Consider the following 20,991-nt stretch of genomic DNA (forward strand, 5'->3'; position numbering starts at 1 on the left):
AAATGACTGGATGACTGTCATTAATGCTTATTCTACTGCTCTAGTGATCCTGGATCAAATGAGCAGGTTGGAAAGCCCCAGAAATTTTCAAGGGTGTTCTATCCTGGATGTCTGATCCCATCCCTCACTGCCCAGCTGTGGGACTAACCAAGCTCTCAATAGACCTTAAAAACCCTCTTAGTGTGCCCACAGGGCATAGAGAGAGAGCATTCAGCATTATCCTAAAGCACATCTCGTTATTACTGTTGCTTGTGTAAGTTACTAATCCTTTTCTTTTGATCATCTATGCCAGGGGTGGCCAACTTTTGTGCACATAAGATCTACTTTTTATCGTAAAAATGTGTCGCGATCGACTTGTTGTCATCGGCATAGTCTAAGTGGGGAGGGGAAGTGTGAAATACATACTATGTTTATACACTGTGTTTCAGTACGAAGTGCACTCGCTGCTTACGAGTCGAGTCATAACTGCATGCATACAGTTGAGTTCGGTTACAAATATAATACATTAAGTCAAGACATCGCTAGCGATCGACCAAAATTGGCTTGGCGATCGACTTGTTGGCCACCCCTGATCTATGCTATTCAAGTTCAGTATTTAAAAATAATTCAAGCTATCCCATATTTTGCCATAGGCTTGCAATCATCCTAATAAGATGGAATAATTAGTAGATGGCTAATTAATTAAAACTACTATATTTAATTGGTTATTTTGTTTGGTATTTTTTTTATCCAACAAATATTATACTTTGTTTAATAATAATAATTAGAAGAAATAAAATATCTTGGATTTTGTAACTGATGCAATTGTTACTTGAAATGGTACTGTATGTAGCTAGTACTTGCACCCAGGTAACATAAGAGTCTAGACAGCTTTAATTATGCTAAGAATTTAATGGTTTGACTAGCTATTAAATATTTACAGAAATTATGTTTTCCTATAATAAAATGTCAAAGCGACTAGTTCAAATAAAATTCATGGAATCACCTATCAATTTGGGAATTGCAACTTTTGATGATAACTGACTGATAACTTTAGAGGATAAAGTTTCATTATTGAACTCGATATATTACAATTGTACAGTAAACATGTACAATTTACAGGAGTCATGCTGTATATTGCAAAATTTTATTCTTCTGATGATTGAAGTGGTGAATAGTCATAAAGCAGTTCACAATAACAAGTCACTTGAAGTGTATCACAGAACAAATTGGTCTTGGTCCAATACAATTTTGCTATCAATAAACAAAGTTGCTTGATAAACTCAGTCAAAAACCTAGTGTTTTTATATTGTCAGTAAACAAAGTAGTAATTTTATTTTAACTTCAAAATTTTTAGAATACATGCATAGTATGCATATTAAGGGAACATCAGTACCAAATTTCATCTTAACATCTAAATTTTAAAGTGATATTTTTTTTTGAAAATCAAAACAGCATACTCAACAGTATATGTATCAAGTTTGGTTGAGATTTGCCAATAGTTTTTTTTACAGAGCTCTGAATTCTTAATTTATGATCACTATATATGAATATAATTTTGATTGATTACTTTCATATGCATGAAATACAGTTAAGAGGTAAATATTGTACCTTCAGTAGCAGCTGATAATAGAAATCGTATTTAATCGAAATCGTATTTAATAGAAATGATCATTATACTTATGATAAATATTTTCCACTTCTGTAAACAACCAATTAGAGCAGTGGTTCTCAATCTTTTTAAAGTTGGGAACACTAAACTTTGACATTTTTTTTCTGCGGAACACTTACAGTAAATCAGCTTTAAAGCAGGGGTGGCAAACCCTTTTCAAATCAAGCACACTCGGTCCAGTAGATGACGACATTGGCATTTGCTAATTACATTCCCATACAAAAATGATTTTACGAGGGCTATTTTTTAAATAAGGTCCGTTTGTGAATAAAAGTGAGAATAATGTGTAATCACGGCAGTATGCATATGCTTCTGCTCCGAGCAAGCTTGGCGCGTGTTTTGACGCCATTTGCAGCCATATCATCTGTCTGTATGCTGAGCAGTAAAAGTTTAAAATGTTTAAGAAAATTGAGTCTCCCACCGACTGTGAGATACGATCTGTTATTCGATTCTTGAATGCAAGAAACTTGGCAGCAGCGGAAATTCACTGTCAGATTTGTGAAGTTTACGGTGATAATGCTATGAGTTACAGTAAAGTTCGAAAATGGGTAAGAATGTTCAAGGATGGGCGAGTTAATGTGCATGATGAGCCACGCCCTGGTCGACCTCCTCTGATTTTTGAAGATTTGGTTCGTGATGTGGATAACAAAATTCGAGAGGACCAATGATTCACGATTTCAACGTTATCAATTGAATTTCCACAGATTTCAAGATCAGTTTTGTATACCATTGTTTTGGAGAAACTGAATTATCGAAAATTGTGTTCTCAGTGGGTTCCAAGACTGCTTTCTGACGATCACAAAACAAAAAGATTAAACAGTGCTTTATCGTTTTGACTCGATACGATCATCCACACAGTCCAGACCTTGCACCCAGTGATTTTCACTTGTTTCGATACTTAAAGGAGTTCCTTGGTGGTCAACATTTCAACGACGAAGAAGTGAAAACTGCAGTCGTGGATTGGGCTTCTTGACAGGCGGCAGATTTCTTTGAAGTCGGAATTCAAAAAATTGTTGAGCGGTATGACAAATGTTTAAACAAAATGGAAATTATGAAGAAAAGTAGATAAAAGTATGTAGAATATAGAAAAAAATATATTTTAACGATATTTACAGTATATTTCTTCTTATTAAAAAACGGACCTTATTTAAAAAATAGCCCTCGTATATTGTATTGATTTTTCTTTTGCAACAATTTTTAATTGTATATTTGTTTCTTTGTGGAATACTTGAAGAGGCTTCACGGAGCACCCATGTTCCGTGGACCACGGATTGAGAACCACTGAATTAGAGGTTCTGTATTTTGTTAAAATAAGTGATCAGAAAGACACACAGGATGGTCAGAAAAAAGTTACACAATTATATGGATAATAAATGTACTGAACATTGTAAACTCATTTGCAGATTAAGGTAGGGTTATTAGTGTTTGCTAACATTTGGTCTACTGCCAAAGATGAACTGTTCAGAGAATTGGTTATGCTTGAAGTGATATGTTGGTTTAAAAGGTAGCACCACTAATATTAGCTGTTATGTCAAGTTAACTTATTGAAAATGGTATTGTGCATTTGAGGATAGAAAGTGTCATGTATTTTGCCTAATTACCTCATTTTAAAGATTACATTTGAAATTATATATGTATCATCAAAATTATCAAAACCTATTCATTGGTTTGTATTCCTTGCACCCACACACCTTTTTTGCATAGGGCAAATCATATTTAGGTCCTAGGAAAGATTGCAATGAATCTATATCTGGTATATGAGTATACAATGGAATCAGTTATAATCGTGCTGCTCACCTGCCAAATTGGCAAAATTGATTAACTCCATAAAACAAAAAGTGACAAAATAGTAAAAAGAATGTATAAAATGTAAATTCAAATAAACATTGTAGAATAGTATTGTAGATGTAGCTTTTATTGAATGACATAAAATGTATAAGAACATATAATTATATGTTATAATCGTTATTACGATTTGGTGTGATTGAAAGAGTTAATTGATCTGGCAAATGAGAAACGTAATAACATCAAATTCAGTTTTCATGTAGTATTTTATTATAAAGAGACTTCATTATCGACATTTTTTTTTTTAAAGAAAGATTATTCAATTTTGTGAAAATCAACTGTTCTGTTACAATGGTTGTGGTTGTTATTTTGTTTAAATTGATTGTTCAGCAACATAAATGATGTCTTCTTCGTCAGGTGTAAAAAGAATTGCCACCAAAATTAAAAACAATCATTCAATAATCCACAAATATACTTGCAGTTAGTTGCAGTTGGACTGTAACTAATTACTTTTACTTACTTTTTGTGATAACATTAAATAATTTACCATTATCCACATGGCACTGGTCAGTGCACAATGCGATTGCAATGCTGCAGTGTGCGCTAGCGGATTTGTGTTACAGTATGGAGTTAATTAGATTGGTGTCTGAAATAAGTTTTTTTGATGTCCAATAAAATTTTGTCATTCAGTGGTATTGGTCCTTATTATTAGGAAAACTTATGAATGTAAAAAGTTACGAGTATATCAAGTGCTTTGACACTAAAATTAACTCTAATTTCGAATTTTTTAAAACCTATTTGGCTTGTGAATGGCTCATATCTCAAATGTAGTTGGATGTAATGAAGATTTTACTTGTTATTAGCATTTACAATTTTTTTTATAAAACTCATCTCTACCCTAAAAATGAAGTTTTTTACTATTTTATTATAAAGTTTTTAAAATAAAATTGTGTAACAGATGGCACCACACAATTTTAACTTTTTTGCCCAGAAAGTTATGCAACTGAGTTTTTGTAACAGCTGCCTTCAGTTTGATGTATCATAGATTAAAAAAAGAAAACAAATTGTGTTTAAAGACTAAGATGCTAGTTTTCATTTCTACATCAGCTGAAATTAATATGCCGTACTATTAAATTTTAGTCAGGTATTCTTGATATAAAGTAATCAAAACAAGTATAGAAAGATATCAAATTTTTCTAATCATAATTTACAAATATACAAGAAAGCAGGTTTAGAGAAAAGATCAAAACAGACACTTAGCAGTTGAATCATCTAAACTTCTGTGCATCTATTCAATGCCACTAATAAAAGTTTCTAGAAAGGGGAGTGCAGAAAGATAAGGCCAAAGCTTTGTACATCATTGTTGATATTTCCTAAACAATTTTATTTGCAATCACTTTAAAGCTAAAAGTACTGCAGTCATTTGAGATTGAACAGTATAGCAGCAGAAAGAGAATGAATTATTAAACTATAAAACAATGGAATCTGGTGGCAGATAGACAGTAAAGGCATAAGCTTGCCACTCTGGAGACCCAACTTTGAGTCAGAAAGTTTCACGAATGAAATGATCTTTCCAAACCATCTTGACTGGATTTGGCCATATCCACAATGAGCATGATTATAAGGCCTCTTAAAGCCTGAGGATAGAGCATTTAAGGATTCTAGTGTTTTTTTTATTCAGTCTTTTTCACAAAAGCAGATGACTATCATCTCTAATTTACAAAAAACTAACATGGAAAATTATTGCCCTTTAGTTTGACCAGTTAATCAGAGTTCCAGTTGGTTCTAACAAAGAATTTCTGAGGATTAAATTATATTAATATCTATGAAAGATTGGTGGAACTGGGAAAATATGACTACTAATCAGGATGATCAGTTAGCAAGGTTTGCCAGTATTAATACTTTATTTATCTATCTATTTCATTCTAATGATTGAAATAGATAGTATAGTAAAACATTGCAAGATCTAATTAATGTACTGTACATAAACTAAATTCTACATTTTATCCAATAAATTGTCAAAAATTTACTGAAGTTTTTATTACATACTTGAAAGATAATCAAAAGCAAAACTAAACATCTTTGGTAAAATAGACAAGAATACATAAATTTTCATTACTGAAATTACATTTTTTCAAACAATTAAAATCAACAATATGACTATTATTTGAAGACTTCCAACTTATTAGAGTTGTAATTTTTAATGAGATCTCTTTGAAGTTTTTATCTACTTATCAATATCATCATACATTGTTTAGTAGTAGTTGACAGGCCCCATTAGATGGAGTACATACATAGAATAATGGATTTCCTTTGTATTTTTTCTGAAATAAAATATATCAATTTTAGTAATTAAAAAATAATTATATCCAAATAACACAACCATGCCTTTATAAATAGTAAAATATCTACATAATGAGATTTCCTCTATTCAATAGAAGAATCTCATTACAGAAAATTTTGTTTTCATTGGCTAGAAAAAATAAGGTTTAGCATGTTAAAAATAATCTATTTAATGGAATCTCTTATCTGGAAATGAAAAAAATTTTTCTCTATATAATGGAAATATATAAAATGTGGATGTGTTGATTAAAGGGAGATCTGCATAAGTCAGTGTTTTGCCTGTGATCAAAATTTAATTAAAGCAATCACCCAATAACTAAATATGATTTTTTGCAAATATGTAGGACTGGTGTTTAGAATCAAGAATATACAGTAATTAAATACTGTAAAGGTTATATTATCAAAATTTTTGATACTTTACAATCTCACAAAAAAAATTAATAAAATTTCATTTAGATTATTTAAATATCTAATTTTTTCTAAGATAATTATATTGCATGAAGGAAAACAAATCCAGGTAATTAATAATACACATTTAATAAAACCTATTGTATTTTATTTTGTTGAATTTGAAAATTTTTTGGATTATAATTTGACTCTAATAAAATGTAATATAGTTTACAATTTTATAGATCAGTAAAATTGCAAACTATATTACATTTCATTAGAGATCAATTTTATAGATCTATAAAATAAGATTCAAAATTACGTGGTACCAAGGTACCACGTACCATGTTCAAGTACCAAGGTACCGCTGGTACCTTGGTACTTGAACATAATCTGTTCCAGAAAGAGGTTTGAGTACCAATATGTTCGGACTCCAAATCATTTTTTCCCATTAAAAATAATGTAAAATGGATTAATGCGTTCCAATCCCCAGTTGATTCGCTAGTAACATAACAGATTAGAGTATAAATGATATTTAGTTTTCAGGCAAAAGGTTTGGGGGTTGCTTCCCTTTTCTGTCGCTTTTGGGCAGGTAAATCTTTAATTAAAAACTTATCCATTGTCCGTTGCTTCTGCCTTTTTTGCAGAATTTTACGGAAATGAGACATGACATTTTCATTGAAAAGGTGTACAGCCCTATTGGCTACCATGGTATCAGGATGAGATTTTTCAACAAAAGCTTGCACATCCCCCCACTTAGCACAAATTTCTTTAATCACTGAACTTGGGATATCCTCCTTCCCTTCCTCCTCCCCCGAAGACATATCCTCAGCCAAAATCCTTTGTTGCTGATTTTGAAGGTGCTCCAACTCTTCTGTAGTAAGCTTGGTACTGTGGTCTTCCACGAGCTCTTCAATATCCTCATTATCGACCTCCAAGCCTATGCTTTGTCCAATAGAAACAATGTCATCCACAATTTCTTCATTAAAGCCCTCAAAATCTCGCTCTGGTACACAGTCGGGCCAGAGTTTCCTCCATGCTGAATTCATGGTGCAGTATGTCACTTGGTTCCATGCATTGTCAATAAGATGAACGCAATTAAGAATGTGGAAATGATTATTCCAAAATTCTTTCAAAGTTAACCAAGTGTCATTAGTGACTTCAAAACACTTTCGAAACAAGGATTTAGTGTACAATTTCTTGAAATTAAAAATGATCTGTTGATCCATTGGTTGTAGCAAAGGGGTTGTGTTAGGTGGCAGATATTTAACCCGAATAAAGTCAAATTCTTTGACTAAATCCTCCTCCAAGCCTGGGAGGGGTGAGCAGAAGCATTATCTAATAGGAGAAGGCATTTTATTGGCAAGTTCTTTTCTTGCAAATATTTTTTCACACTTGGTGCAATAATTTCATGCACCCACTCAACAAAAAATTGCCGAGTCACCCAGGCCTTTAAATTAGCATGCCAAATGACAGGCAATTTACTCTTCATAATATTGTTCCTTTTGAACACCCTTGGTTGTCGGAGTAATAAACCAACAGTGGCTTAACCTTAAAATCTCCACTTGCGTTACCACACAGCAAAAGAGTAAGCCTATCTTTCATTGGTTTGTGCCCTGGTAGTGCTTTTTCTTCCTTTGTAATATAGGTTCTAGTTCGGCATTTTCTTCCAAAATAGCCCAGTTTTGTCTGCATTGAACACCTGTTGAGGTGCATAACCTTCTTCCATCATAAGTTTACTAAACTCGGCGACAAATATCTCAGCCCCTTTCTTGTCTGAACTAGCTACCTCTCCATGCTTTACTACGTTATGTATTCCACTTCGGTTCTTAAAATTTTCAAACCACCCTCTACTAGCCTTGAATACAAAAGCACTCGTACTTGTACCAGGGGTTTTCTTCAGTAAATCGTCATGGATTTCTAGCGCCTTTACACAAATAAATGTCTCACTAATGCTATCACCTCGTAACTGTTTCTCATTTATAAAAATAAGTGGCAACTTCTCCACTTCTTCAAGTATCTGAAGCCTTTGCTTTGTCAACGTAGTCACTCCTTTTGCAACATTAACTCTTTTTATTGTTTCTTTATTCTTTAAAATAGTCGATATCGCCGACTTAGCCATAGAATATTGGACAGCAAGATCCGAAACATGCACTCTATTTTCGTGTTTAGCAATGATTTCTTTCTTCAGTTCGATTGTTGTTCTCACTGTTTTCCTTTTCACTTGACTACTTTCACTTTTATTCTTCTTGGGACCCATGTTTAAGGGCTAATAAATCAAAAGAAAAGGATGCTTATCCAAAAAATATAGCACAGCGTAAGTTAATGTGCATGCCAAACAATGACTATCTCGTAACTGACGCCCCGCCACCGTGGTGTCAGCGTCGGCTTGGCAGGCTTTCCCGTTCGAGTACCAAAATTTTGTTCGGGAACAGGGGCATTTTGTTTCGAAATTTTTGGTCGGGTACCGATTTGTTCGGGCTTCGAAACGTTCGAGTACCGAGGTATGACTGTATAGTTTATCAGTTTACATAAACATATAAACTAACAGAGAATCATGGACACAGATCTTTTTCAGGTGTCCTCCAAGAAAAGAAAAAAAAATTTTAAAACTATACCTTAAATTACTCCAGCAAGTATTATTTAATGCACAAAAACGTTTTTGACCAAATTTATGGATCTTCTTCATTTGCAGAACATACAAAATTTAAATTAAATAGAACAAGTACAAAATTTACATTTATGAATAAAAATATAAATGACATAAAATAAAATAAAATAAATAACATAAAACAAATTATAAAGGGTAAATAAATTAAATAATGTTTATGTAACCTTAAATAAAGGTCATTTATATTTTTATTCATAAATGTAAATTTTGTACTTGTTCTATTTAATTTAAATTTTGTATACCTGATTACCATTGTATGTTTTACAACTGATGAAGATCCGTAAATTGATAGAACAGAAAAAACTTTAAAAATATAAACAATCAAATAATATGTCATATAAAATATCACATGCATAAGTGTATATATTTGATACATAAATTGGGTCCAAAATGTTTTTGTGCATTAAATAATACTTGCTTTAGTAATTTAAGGTGTAGAGTTTTATGTCTGTGTTCCTCCTCCAATTCCTCTGTGATTTCATTAATAAAAATTTTAATTATTAATTTAAGAATTTAATCGTTTATTGTAATTTAATAATAATTTCAATTTCATTTTATTCTTGAAAGATATATTTTTATGATATAGTATTTATAAAATATTTGTACAAGATTAGTCTTTTATTTTTATTCAAAAATTACAATATTGTTTAATTAAATGTTACGATCTATTAAATTTATTAAAATATCATTCATTTTACAAAATATTAAGGAGATAAAATTAAGATTATTATAACTAGATTTATATTATTTTAATAGATTACTACTTATTTATATCCTATTTATATACTTATATCACAAATATTTTATATAGACCCACCTTAATATTTTCTATAAGTGATTTAAGTGCATTAGATTTGACTAGAGTTACAGTACAACCTCCAAAACCACCTCCAGTCATTCTAGAGCCATAAACACCTTCCACCTCAAGAGCTAAATTGACTAATTCATCAATTTCTTCACATGAAACTTCAAAATCATCCCTATTGAATATAAAAGTTTATACAGTAATTTAATATCATGAAGTCTTTCTTATATATTTTTGAAAATTGAATAAAAGAATACTTATTTTAGAATTTGATGAATTATCTAATAAAATTGAATAAAATATTTTTTAAATGTGAAAACAAATCATTAAAGAATCAACTTTTCCTGTGTAATTAAATATTCTACATATTGTCTTAGATCACGGCTTCTTAAACTTTTTTTATTCACGACCCCATTTATGATTGTGATTTTTTTCGCGACCCCCCCCCCCCCAAATATATAAATAAAGATATATAAATATTTTGCAATATACATATGAAATACAATGAAAATATACACATATATTGAAGATATATACAAATTTGCAAAAACAATAATGGTGTACTACCACAGTTCACTCTTGTGTTACAATGGAACAGAACACTGAATACACTGAAAAGCAACAACACTACACTAGTTCACACTACAATCAGTGTTGCTGAATCGTAGTCTCGCTGCACCAGAAGTGACACAAAGTGCAACTCACGAAACCTACGACACAAAGCATGCAATTTTCAAACTCTCACAAATTATTTTCAATATTTTGCATTAAAGTCTTGTGACCCCAAGATTTCGCCAAGCAACCCCAAATGGGGTCGTGACCCATAGTTTAAGAAGCCCTGTCTTAGATAATAAACATTTAATTTCATTCAAAATATCTGGTTTAGTTAGTTATTTTTAATTAATTGCTTAATTAAATTTTACCTAAAATTACAAATTTATTAAGTTCAACATTAAGTTCATTTTAACTTTTTGGATTTTAGAAAACAATATAATTGACTTTTTATAGAAAAATTATTTAAATAAATTACAAACCCATTTTTGTTCAAGTACTTGTATCTCAAATTAATTATTTGAAACTAATATTAAGAATTTTGAATTTTATAAAACTAAATCATTAGAAAAGAATGTGGTCAATATCAGATAATGAAAAAATAATTTTATCTTATCTTCTGATTTTATAAATTCTATTTGTTAAATAGAAATGTTAAGTTATTATAAATAGAAATTGTAAAATATAATTTAATTAATTATACAATATTTTATTTATTTATTTATTAAATATTTATGAAACTTTTAAATTAAATTTTGTTTACAATTACACACTTCAGGCAGTCAAGGAAAACAACACACACTAAATATACTATGACAAAGCCATAATCACCAATAAAATAATCACAAACAGCATAGACATATCTGCACCAAACACCCACAATATACAAAGTACATACACTGAAAAAATTAGTAAATACTCAGAACCTGCCTAAAAAAAACAAAGAATCTATGGAGACTGAATGAAGTACATATGCCAGTAGTTTTTCTTGCACAGATGTCATACAACATATAATACAAAAAAATTCTGAAACATTAAAAAGTGGAAAAGTTTGCATAAACACATACATCACTCTTAAAATAAGCTGCCATAAATGTGTCATGTAGCCAAGAAATTCTTAGACACACATATGTATAAAAACAACACAAAACATTTTTTTCTATAGTTATGCCTTTGGTCCAGCATAGCACCAGACACCAGTATATATATTGTGTAGGATACAGTCACATTATAATAATAATCTCTCTATAAATAAAACTCACAAACATTATTGTGCTTTGCATTTAGTTAAGAATCTCTCTCCCCAGTCACCACTTTGCTGTGATGAGAGAACTCAGTAATTCTGGTGAACTACAGAACTATGCCAACTGAAGCATCTGCTCCTGGTAGGGTCACCCTTACTGGTGAGGCCTGTGGAGAGAAATGAAGCCAATAGTGACTGAACCCACATCTGTGGAGATCTAACCATAATGATAACACAATCCAAATGTAATACTGACTCGAATGTCGTGAGTTAACAAGATCTGAACTCATGAGTTAGGCAGAGGCTCACATTCAAAAACATGTAAAGGTTTCTCTTGGCCACTGGTAAAAGCAGCACTGGTCCAAGTATGACTACTGCAATGCCCACACCAGTTATGGGAAATTGGGCTAACCTTGATGTTTATGAGGCAATCCATTCAAGACCACTAGGCAGGTAACCAAGCCAATGGATGAAATGGACATCAGAAATGAACAAGTTGAACATCCATACTTATTATACCACCAGAAAACTTGAAACAGATATGACAGCATACAGATAACGGTTATATCACTTGTTTTCACAACATTATCCTCATCTCATAGTCACTGTATAACGGATTGTTGATCAAAAAAGAACAATTATACATAACAACCTTATATCACAAACAATACTAGACCATATCAAACAACAAATTTCAGAACAATTATATCAACAAACAAATACTCCCAACATCAACAACAATCACATTATCCATCAGGGTCATCAAGATACATGCATTGACAATACTGTTCCTACCACCACTATTTTCACCAATGCTGACAATATCAACACTTATTCACTGCCTGAAATAGACTCAGGTTTAATTCATACAGTAATAACCTGAACTTACGCAATAGGTGGGACGTGTAAATCAAATTTGCATAAGTCGGGGTATAATTTCGCATATAAATACATACAAATTATTTTTAATTGGGGCCAGAAACTAAAGAAAACAATAATTTAGAAAACAAATGTTTAATAAAATCTTAGATAATACATATGTATAACAAATTATATTATTAAAATCGTAAACCGAAGTTATTTTGATGTAGAAGGCTTCATAAAATCTAACAAATTCATTTGACGACTCAAAGATTCTTTTTTCTCCAGCAAAATTTCCTCGTAGCATGCTAATAATTTTTTTATTTTTCATTTTGTAGAAGAAATACACTCTGTGTTGGAGTCTATATTTTCTAAAATTTGTAACCCCTTTTTATTTTTGTATCAAAATCTTTAATAATGTTAACTTTACATTCCAAAGATAAAATTTTTCTTTTCTTGTTTGATGCAGAAGAATCAGTTCTACTTTGGATGACATAGTAGAGTCTCTCAAGTCTTCGTAGATATAACAAACACAGAAATAAATTGTAGCTATGCGTCGATTCCACGTGATGCGTCCGAACATGTAAGTTAAACAATAGTGTGGGGGGAGTGAGTAATCAAGAGTTGTGTGGTGCTCAAACAAAAGACGAATCGACGAGATTTAAAAATCGTGTAAGTCGGGATAGCGTAAGTCGAGGTATTACTGTACTCTCTCTCTTCTTTTCTCGGAAGCTCTCACTAAATTTACAGGCACTGATGCTGCACAATGGCCACGCATTCCCAAAATCAACACTTCTGAACTACTAGGGAAAACTACATTATGGGACACATATGGGAACATATATGTGTCCCATAATGTAGTTTTCCCTAGTATTCTCAAACATCCACACACTAGTCTACGCTGGAGCAGTCACAGTAGTGATCTACCATAGACTAAAAATTGCATCCACAAAATTCACTCCCAACTCATTAGTTTCCTTGGTTTTGTCATGCTTCACTGGATAACAACATTACATCTTAACCTCATTAACACTCACATAAAAACAAATCAAATATACATTTTAAGCAAGGAATTTTTCAAGGAGATTTCTTGAGTCCTCTTTGGTTCTGCCTTTTACTTTATCTAACACATTCAACAAAACACAACATGGTTCCAATATCAGACACTACAAAACAACACTGTTCACATTATCACAGTACATAGATGATATCAAAGTTTATGCATCCACACAAAATCAGTTTCAACATCTCTTACAAACTATACACACATACTCAAATGATATACAAGTGGAGTTTGGTCTAGACCGGAGGTTCCCAACTTATTTTTATCATGGAACCCTTTTTACTCTAATAAAAAAAATATTGAATCCCCAACTTGTGTTCCACGAAACACAAGTTGGGAACCCGTGGTCTAGGCTAGTGTTTCTCATTTCTCGGTCTTTTGCTTGTCCTGGGAAAAAAGAGAACTGTCACAGGAAATCCCAGGATGGAATTAATTAATTTTAAGATATACAAAATATCTTGAAATCAAATGATATAATTATTTTTTACTTTTTAAAGTAATTTAGTACGTTCTGCAAGCTCCAAAATCATTAATAATGCCGTGTAAGATATATATTAAAAATTACTTTTGAATTGGGTAGAAATTTTCACAAATAGAAAAAATTTATTAAAGTTTGCTGGAAACTGCATACAATGACAACAAAAAAATGCTTTGAATTGAGTTGAAAATTTAAAAAAATGAACTTAGATCAAACTTCTAACTTAAATGGTAATTTTTGTTTTTTAAATAAAACATAATATAAAAATTTACAATAATATTTTGTAAGATTTGAAAAAGCAAAGATGGTCGAAACTCCAATCACTCGATCTGGTTCTTATTTAACTAATTAAAACTCCTGCTACCGAGAATGCCCTTTCCGATTCAATTCATGTGGGTGGAATCGTCTTTAATGCATTTAAGAGAAGACAGATGTTATGTTTTTTCACCTGTAGCCTGGAAGATTTCTAGTTCATTTTCGAGATTGTAGTACTTCTTTTGCTCTCTAGCATTCTTGATTTGCCTACCTCGGCTGCTTTAATAGAAACGTCAAGCTTATAGCCCAATAATTCAGCAGTTCATTTGTTTTTAATAATTGGGTTCATGAAGAAAAAGTTTCAGACTTCGTACTCATTTGTATCCTTGCCCAATTTGCACAACCTGGCGTTACGCAGTTATAAAAGCTACTGGGCATGGTTAAAAATTAAGGCAGCATAAGCACAATTATTCCAGATATTACAGGTTTTGACAAGTAAAGAATGTTTAGAGTCCTGCCACAAATAAGTTACATATTGATTATTGACCATTTGTGACATGCCATAACGAGCAAAAATTTAAAAAACTAATAAGTAGGTTTAAAATTAAATACAAATGTATTCTGACAGTTTATGAGTTAATTATACTTTCTATTTGCAAAATTTTCTCAACCTTAACACAAAATAAGAAAAAAGTGAATTTTTAAGAAATTTGCGGGATTTTCCAGATTAAAAAAACAACCAGGATCCTGTTTGAGAGAAACCCTAGTCTAGACAAATGCAAAACACTCCACATTGAAAAAAGAGTTCTGAAGAAAGGAGATTTTGTACTCAGAAGTGGAGGTATTATCAAATCCATGGAAGAGTGCAAGTTTTAAAAAGATTCCAACAGAACAAACTTACAGAACATGCACAGATAAAACAAAGATTAATGCAAACTCTGGTATATGCTTTCTTGATATTGATTCCTTATAATTTTTCATCATTAAGAAGATTATAGGGCTCCTCCTGTAGGTAATTTTTACATTATTAGATCTGACAATTTCCTTGCATATGGAGTAAAGAGTTCTATCATATTTGACAACCACATAAGGTCTATCATCATATCATAGATAGTCTTTTGGTTGCTTCTAGTGTAGGACCAGTGCTTTAACCAGGTGTGCTGGGTAGCCATGGTGTCTAGCTAAATTCATAATGTAATTAAGCTCTTCTTCCCTACTTATAGTACAACAGTGTATTTAGACTCTATTAACTAAAGCCCTAAAGGCTGCCAGCTTATATATGAAGAGATCATGCAATTGGGCAGGGATATAAATTGGATTATACAAGACTCATTTGTAGGTGCCTTTGTTGTAATGAGATACTAATGTCCAGAAAATGTACTTGTATAGAGTTTTCTTGTTTCATTCTTAAAGAGAGACCATATGGATTCTTACTAAATTTTAGTATGAAGTGCTTCATGTCTAGCCAAACAATCAGGACATCATCCATATATCTCATATAAAATAAAATTTGTCTGTTAAAGGCTGGGAAGACTGCTTGCTCTGAGCATTGAATGACCAACTCACAGAGTATTCTAAATAGTGGGCTACCCAAGGGTACTCCTCTTCCTTGGATGTATGTTGTGCCTTCAAAGACAAAGAAAGAAAAATGGCACTAAATGTGACAATTCAAAGCTGGAGGAAATGTGCCTAGTAGAATACTCAATGTTGGCAATCAGGAAATCATGTAGCTTGTTGAAGCATGATTCTGTGCAGATTAAAGGAAACATTGATTCAAAGTTGAAAACTTAAATAAACACCTTTTGAGAGGTTAAGATCCTCTAACTTATGTAATACCTGCAGATTGGTGACAGTATTCAAATAGTCATCCAGTTTACTCATTACAAATGAGTTGATTGCCTTTTCAGTATGGATGGAAGGAGAGGTAAAGTTTTTCGCATAAGTCTTAGAAGGTTGCCAGATTTATCACATAGGCAAAAATGCATGGTGGAGGATGGTGCAGGAATAGAAATATGCCTTAGAAAAAGACAAGATGTTGGTTAATGCAGAGTCCAACAGACACATGATGCTGGATTCTACTTTCTCTAAATAACATTCAGGAGCTTCTGTGCATTCCGTGCTGTTGATAAAGTCTACTATGCTTTTTCTATAGGTATCTCTATACATAAGGACTGTGTTATTGAATTTATCCACTCTTGTTGCTATGATTCTGTCATTATTTTACTTAAGTATTAACCCATTTCTTATCAATTGGACTTCAGTTTCCAGATTTATTTAAATAATTATTATGATGATGATATATTATAGAACTAGCATGCCCAAGGTGCAGTCTCACCACTAATATATACATGATTTAGACTTTATTAAATTCCTTTTATGTTTCAATGTGAATTGTATTTATTTTCATTACAATTAAATAATTATAAAGATCTTTAGAAATCAATATATGGGATCATCCATAAATTATGTAATGCTATTTTTATACTTTTCAACTAACATCCTACCCACTGTAATACTTCATAATGCATGGCACATACCCACTCCCAAATTACCTAATGAATATCCTTGATCAACCCCTTAATTGTACTAAGGAATAAGACACAGTAAGGGGTATTGAACATTACATAATTTTATTAATTACAAGGCAGTGATATAAACAGTATGGTTCACTATGCAATTCTTTGGAAACAAAAATGAACCATTTTGTTACCCAAGGGTTGAGATTCTAGCATTACATAATCTTTCTGTAAATACCTTCATACCCTTGTAATGCATCATAATGATTATCTGCATACCCATCGACCCATATCTGCATTACATAATTTATGGACAGTCCCTATGTTTATAAAACAAAGAATAATTTAAAATTAATTATGTTGATTGGCCATGAATAAGATGGATACTTGGGATAAAAAATTATGAAATGTAAATATTTTAATTAAAAAATTATCTTAAAAAGTTAAATTTTAAAATAAAAAATAGAATTGCTCTATAATGGAATTGGATATGCCACTATTATCAACATCATCCAGAACAGAAATAATTTTTATCTTTAACAACTATAAACATGAAAGCAATTAGGAAAATATTTAATAAATATATACTCTCAAAATATATGCAGATTGTAATGAATTTTAACTCAAAATGTCCTGTAAATACTTAGATCTTTGATTAAATCTTAGAAGCAATTCAAATCTTCAAATTTGAATTTGGAACATTCAAAGATGGATCTGAAGATGTGACACGAAAAGTCTCAAAAAACATTTAATCCTGTTGTAATTAATTAAAATTTAGGACTCTTGATAAGTGTTAGTGTTGTTTATGGTAATTTAACTTAATTTCTAAATAACTTATTTAAAATTTTGTTACTTTATAAAAATATGAAATGATATAAGAACTGCAAACTTTATCAAATAATTTAATTAATGTTTAGATGAGTGTTAATATCTATTCATAAAATAAAATAATGATATAAAATTAACTTTTATTTTTTAATTCTAATACTATATTTATTTTATTACATCTAAAGTTTTAAATAGATATAAAAATATATACTATAAGCTGTTAATTGTTATTTACTTGAGTAATGATTTACAATTTATACAACAAACTATTTCAATAACTTATTGAAGTATTAATTTGTTTGTAGACTTTTCAATATGCTAAATTTCTCCAGAAGCTAAAAATATATTCTGTTCCTATGTAATAAAATTTTGCAATTATTTCTTAGATTATTCATCTTACTGTAACAAAAATCTATATATAATTGATGATTCATTGATTTTCATTTTATCACATCTCTTTTCTTGACTAGTCATCATATGTTTTGAAATTGATACAAATTTCAGTTTATTCTAAAAGCTATTGTTTTATTTGAGTTAATTATTATTCAAACATAGTCCCAGATATTTTGATTACTTTGAACACAATAAAAAAAAACACATTTTCAGGACTATATTTTCATTCAATCAAACTATATCTTACAAAAGATCAGTTGTGTTTAATATTTAATTTGACTAGTAAAGAATTATGTAATAAAATATAATGTTCTTGAAGAGTTAGAAAATTTGGCATATTATGAAAGGATATTGGCTTAATTTCCAATCACAAGCAATTATTTTTTCATGTCTAGATTTTTATTTCTTTGGATGAACATCTTTGGATTCTTTGGGTTTTGACGATTTGTTTATGGTAACTTTGGTATAAAAGCCACTATTTATTAATGTTTATATGTTAAGTTTGCATTGTAATATTATTAAATGTTAAACATTTATTAATTAATCATTTATTAAATTTTTACTTACTTTAATGATTTGTGACTCTCTATCATCAATTTACCAAAAAGATTATAATCTCCCCGATTTAATGCATCAGCTGCAGATACTGTGCGATTGGTTTCTGTTATAACATGCTTCACACGTTTATACATCTCATTTGTCATCTTATCTTTATAATCTAAATATAATTATCATTTTAAATAAAATAAAACTTATTGTTATATTAAATTATATTTAAAAATACATGACAATGATTAATTACTTTCTAAATCTTGCATTGTTGCATCCCGAAGAGAGGTTTTACCAATTATCTTTACTGCATCTTCACAACATTTTCGTCGTTCAGGATATTCACTACCAGTTAATACATGATGAACATTAGAATTTGTTATCAACACCTGCACATCTGGATCAATGAAAGGAACTAAGGTTGATTCCAATGATCTGTAAAGAATTTTAATTATTTTTTATTAAATTTTATTAAACAGTCTAGCTTAAAATAGAAATAAAATTATTTTTATAACCTGCAATCAATTAGTAAACTATGATTTTCTTTTCCCATAAATGCAATAAATTGATCCATTATTCCACAAGGCATTAATGCAAATTCATGCTCAGCCTTTTGACAAGCCAAAGCTTTTTTCTGTAAACTATATTTGAAATAATTAAGTAATTTCAAGACATTTTAGTAATTATATTTTCAATTTATATTGTTATAATATATTTATTTCTCTCATTGATTTTGAAAGTTTATTATTTTAAAATGTTATATCAAAAATAACAAAAGCAAATAACTTTTCATCTGACGGTTCATTACTCAATGCTTCTAAAAACATGTAAGTTGCAACTTCTAAAGCAGCAGAACTAGATAGACCACCACCAGTTGGCACAGTTGAAATAATAACAGCATCAAAAGAATAAATTGTACCTGTTAAAAGTTAAAAAAAAACTATCAAAAACAACTTTTTCATACGAATTCTTTACAACATTACAAAAATGAATAGCTTAAGTTTGCTATTTTATAAAATTAATTGAAAAAATTGCTACATTACCCGTAAAATTTGAGATAACACCTTTTATGTAATTTGCCCAAGACGGTTTACCGCGGCTTAACGGATTACCAATTGATGGAATTTTAAATGCTATAAATTTTGGATCATCAGCTTCTTCACATAAAGTTAATATTTGGCAAAATCCAGTATTTGTTTTTTGTCCAATAATTAAAGTTCCCAATGGAAGAGCCTATAGAGTATTTAATAAACAGCATTAGTATAACTTGGTATTTAATAAATAGTAATAGTTTATTAGACATCTCAAGTAGTGAAGTAAATTGCAAGTATAATATAAAACAAATAATATAAATATATAATTTCAAATTACTTTTTAAATAATATAAAGTCTCAATGTTGAATAATATTTTAATTGTATGAAATATACATTTATTATTTTAAAACTGATGAAGTGCAACATGTACAAAAAATAAAATGCATTAATTAATTGATATTTTAATGTAATTAAGTAAGTGTTAGCATGGGGGAAAAAAAAGAAAGTTTTAAACACGACATAAATCAACTCCACCCATTTTAATTTGTAATTCTAATATAACATAACCAGAATATTCAAAATAAATAAAAAAATAACCATAGGCAATACAAATCCGTCGTTATAATCCACATGTTCTCCAATCAAATTGACCCTTCCAGGGGCATATCCACCACAAACGGGATGGCTATTAAACTGTTTTCTAAATGCTTTTGTGGCTTCATCGATCAAATCTTCTAATGATCTTCCACACGCATTCATATTTACGGATTATAAACGAGATCTTTAAATACGAATAAAAGATAAATCATTTAAGTTCCCTAAAAATATATATCTTTTATCAAACGTTTGTTTATCTCGATTCTCTCTTTGTGACGACACAATTACATACACCAATAATTTTGTTCTATTCCTTCTGTTTATTTTGTTTTTATATACAATGAGATAATTATATTAACAAATGTAATAGTGTACACATGATCTAAACGTTGAAACTAACGGACTTCGTAGTACATGTACATGCTCCGGCGCGATTTCTGCCAGTACCGGCAATTGAATCTGCTATTCTAATTAATCCCGTCACTCCCCGAATCTGCAATGTCAGCCACGTGGTTCTATTATGTACCGTTAATTAATATATATTTTGCTTATTCGGACTCTTTTTTTTATTGCCGTAGTCTATTATCGTGTCATTGTGGGCTTAAATGAATAATTAATTAATAAAGGTAGTGTCTTTTGAGTGCAAAAAACGAAGAAAATTCAATTTATTCTTTCTAACATTCTCCACGCACAGCATTTCCACACACGTGACTGAAATGGGTAGATGTTATCCTAAATTTCCGATAGATTTCGCATAAATTTCGTAGATTTAAAATTCTAATCAAACAATATAATTTTTATATATTATTTTATATAGTAAAATAAATTGTTTTTATGCGTATACAATATTGTGATTATTTACAAAAAAAATTAATAATAACAAATTTATTCTTTTTTCAAAACCAAATAGCAAGAAAAGTTAAATGTTTACAATCCCTTTATCACGCGTTTTTTCTTAATTTTATTTTTAAAGAGACGT

The 20,991-nt window shown here is 30.4% G+C and overlaps 3 protein-coding genes across 3 annotated transcripts in view; all 3 read right to left on the minus strand.

Moving 5' to 3' along the window:
- The window catches only part of sip1 (septin interacting protein 1), a 354,828-nt gene that overhangs the window by 228,404 nt on the left and 105,433 nt on the right, over window positions 1-20,991 (minus strand). The window lies entirely within an intron of this gene.
- Window positions 1-20,991, minus strand: part of TrpRS (Tryptophanyl-tRNA synthetase) — a 143,013-nt gene that overhangs the window by 75,424 nt on the left and 46,598 nt on the right. The gene's annotated exons all lie outside the window — the stretch shown is intronic.
- Window positions 5,438-20,668, minus strand: LOC136969602 (galactokinase-like). The gene is made up of 8 exons (XM_067263833.1): window positions 20,013-20,668; window positions 19,424-19,613; window positions 19,167-19,299; window positions 18,896-19,021; window positions 18,634-18,815; window positions 18,399-18,549; window positions 9,655-9,817; window positions 5,438-5,760 (listed from the first exon to the last, which is right to left on the minus strand). Exons 1-8 carry the CDS (start codon window positions 20,172-20,174, stop codon window positions 5,680-5,682), a joined length of 1,188 nt encoding a protein of 395 aa, XP_067119934.1. The 5' UTR covers window positions 20,175-20,668; the 3' UTR covers window positions 5,438-5,679.

The sequence above is a fragment of the Centruroides vittatus genome, unplaced genomic scaffold (genome assembly GCF_030686945.1).
Source record: "Centruroides vittatus isolate TY-2023 unplaced genomic scaffold, ASM3068694v2 contig_18, whole genome shotgun sequence".
Classification (NCBI taxonomy): Eukaryota; Metazoa; Arthropoda; class Arachnida; order Scorpiones; family Buthidae; genus Centruroides; species Centruroides vittatus.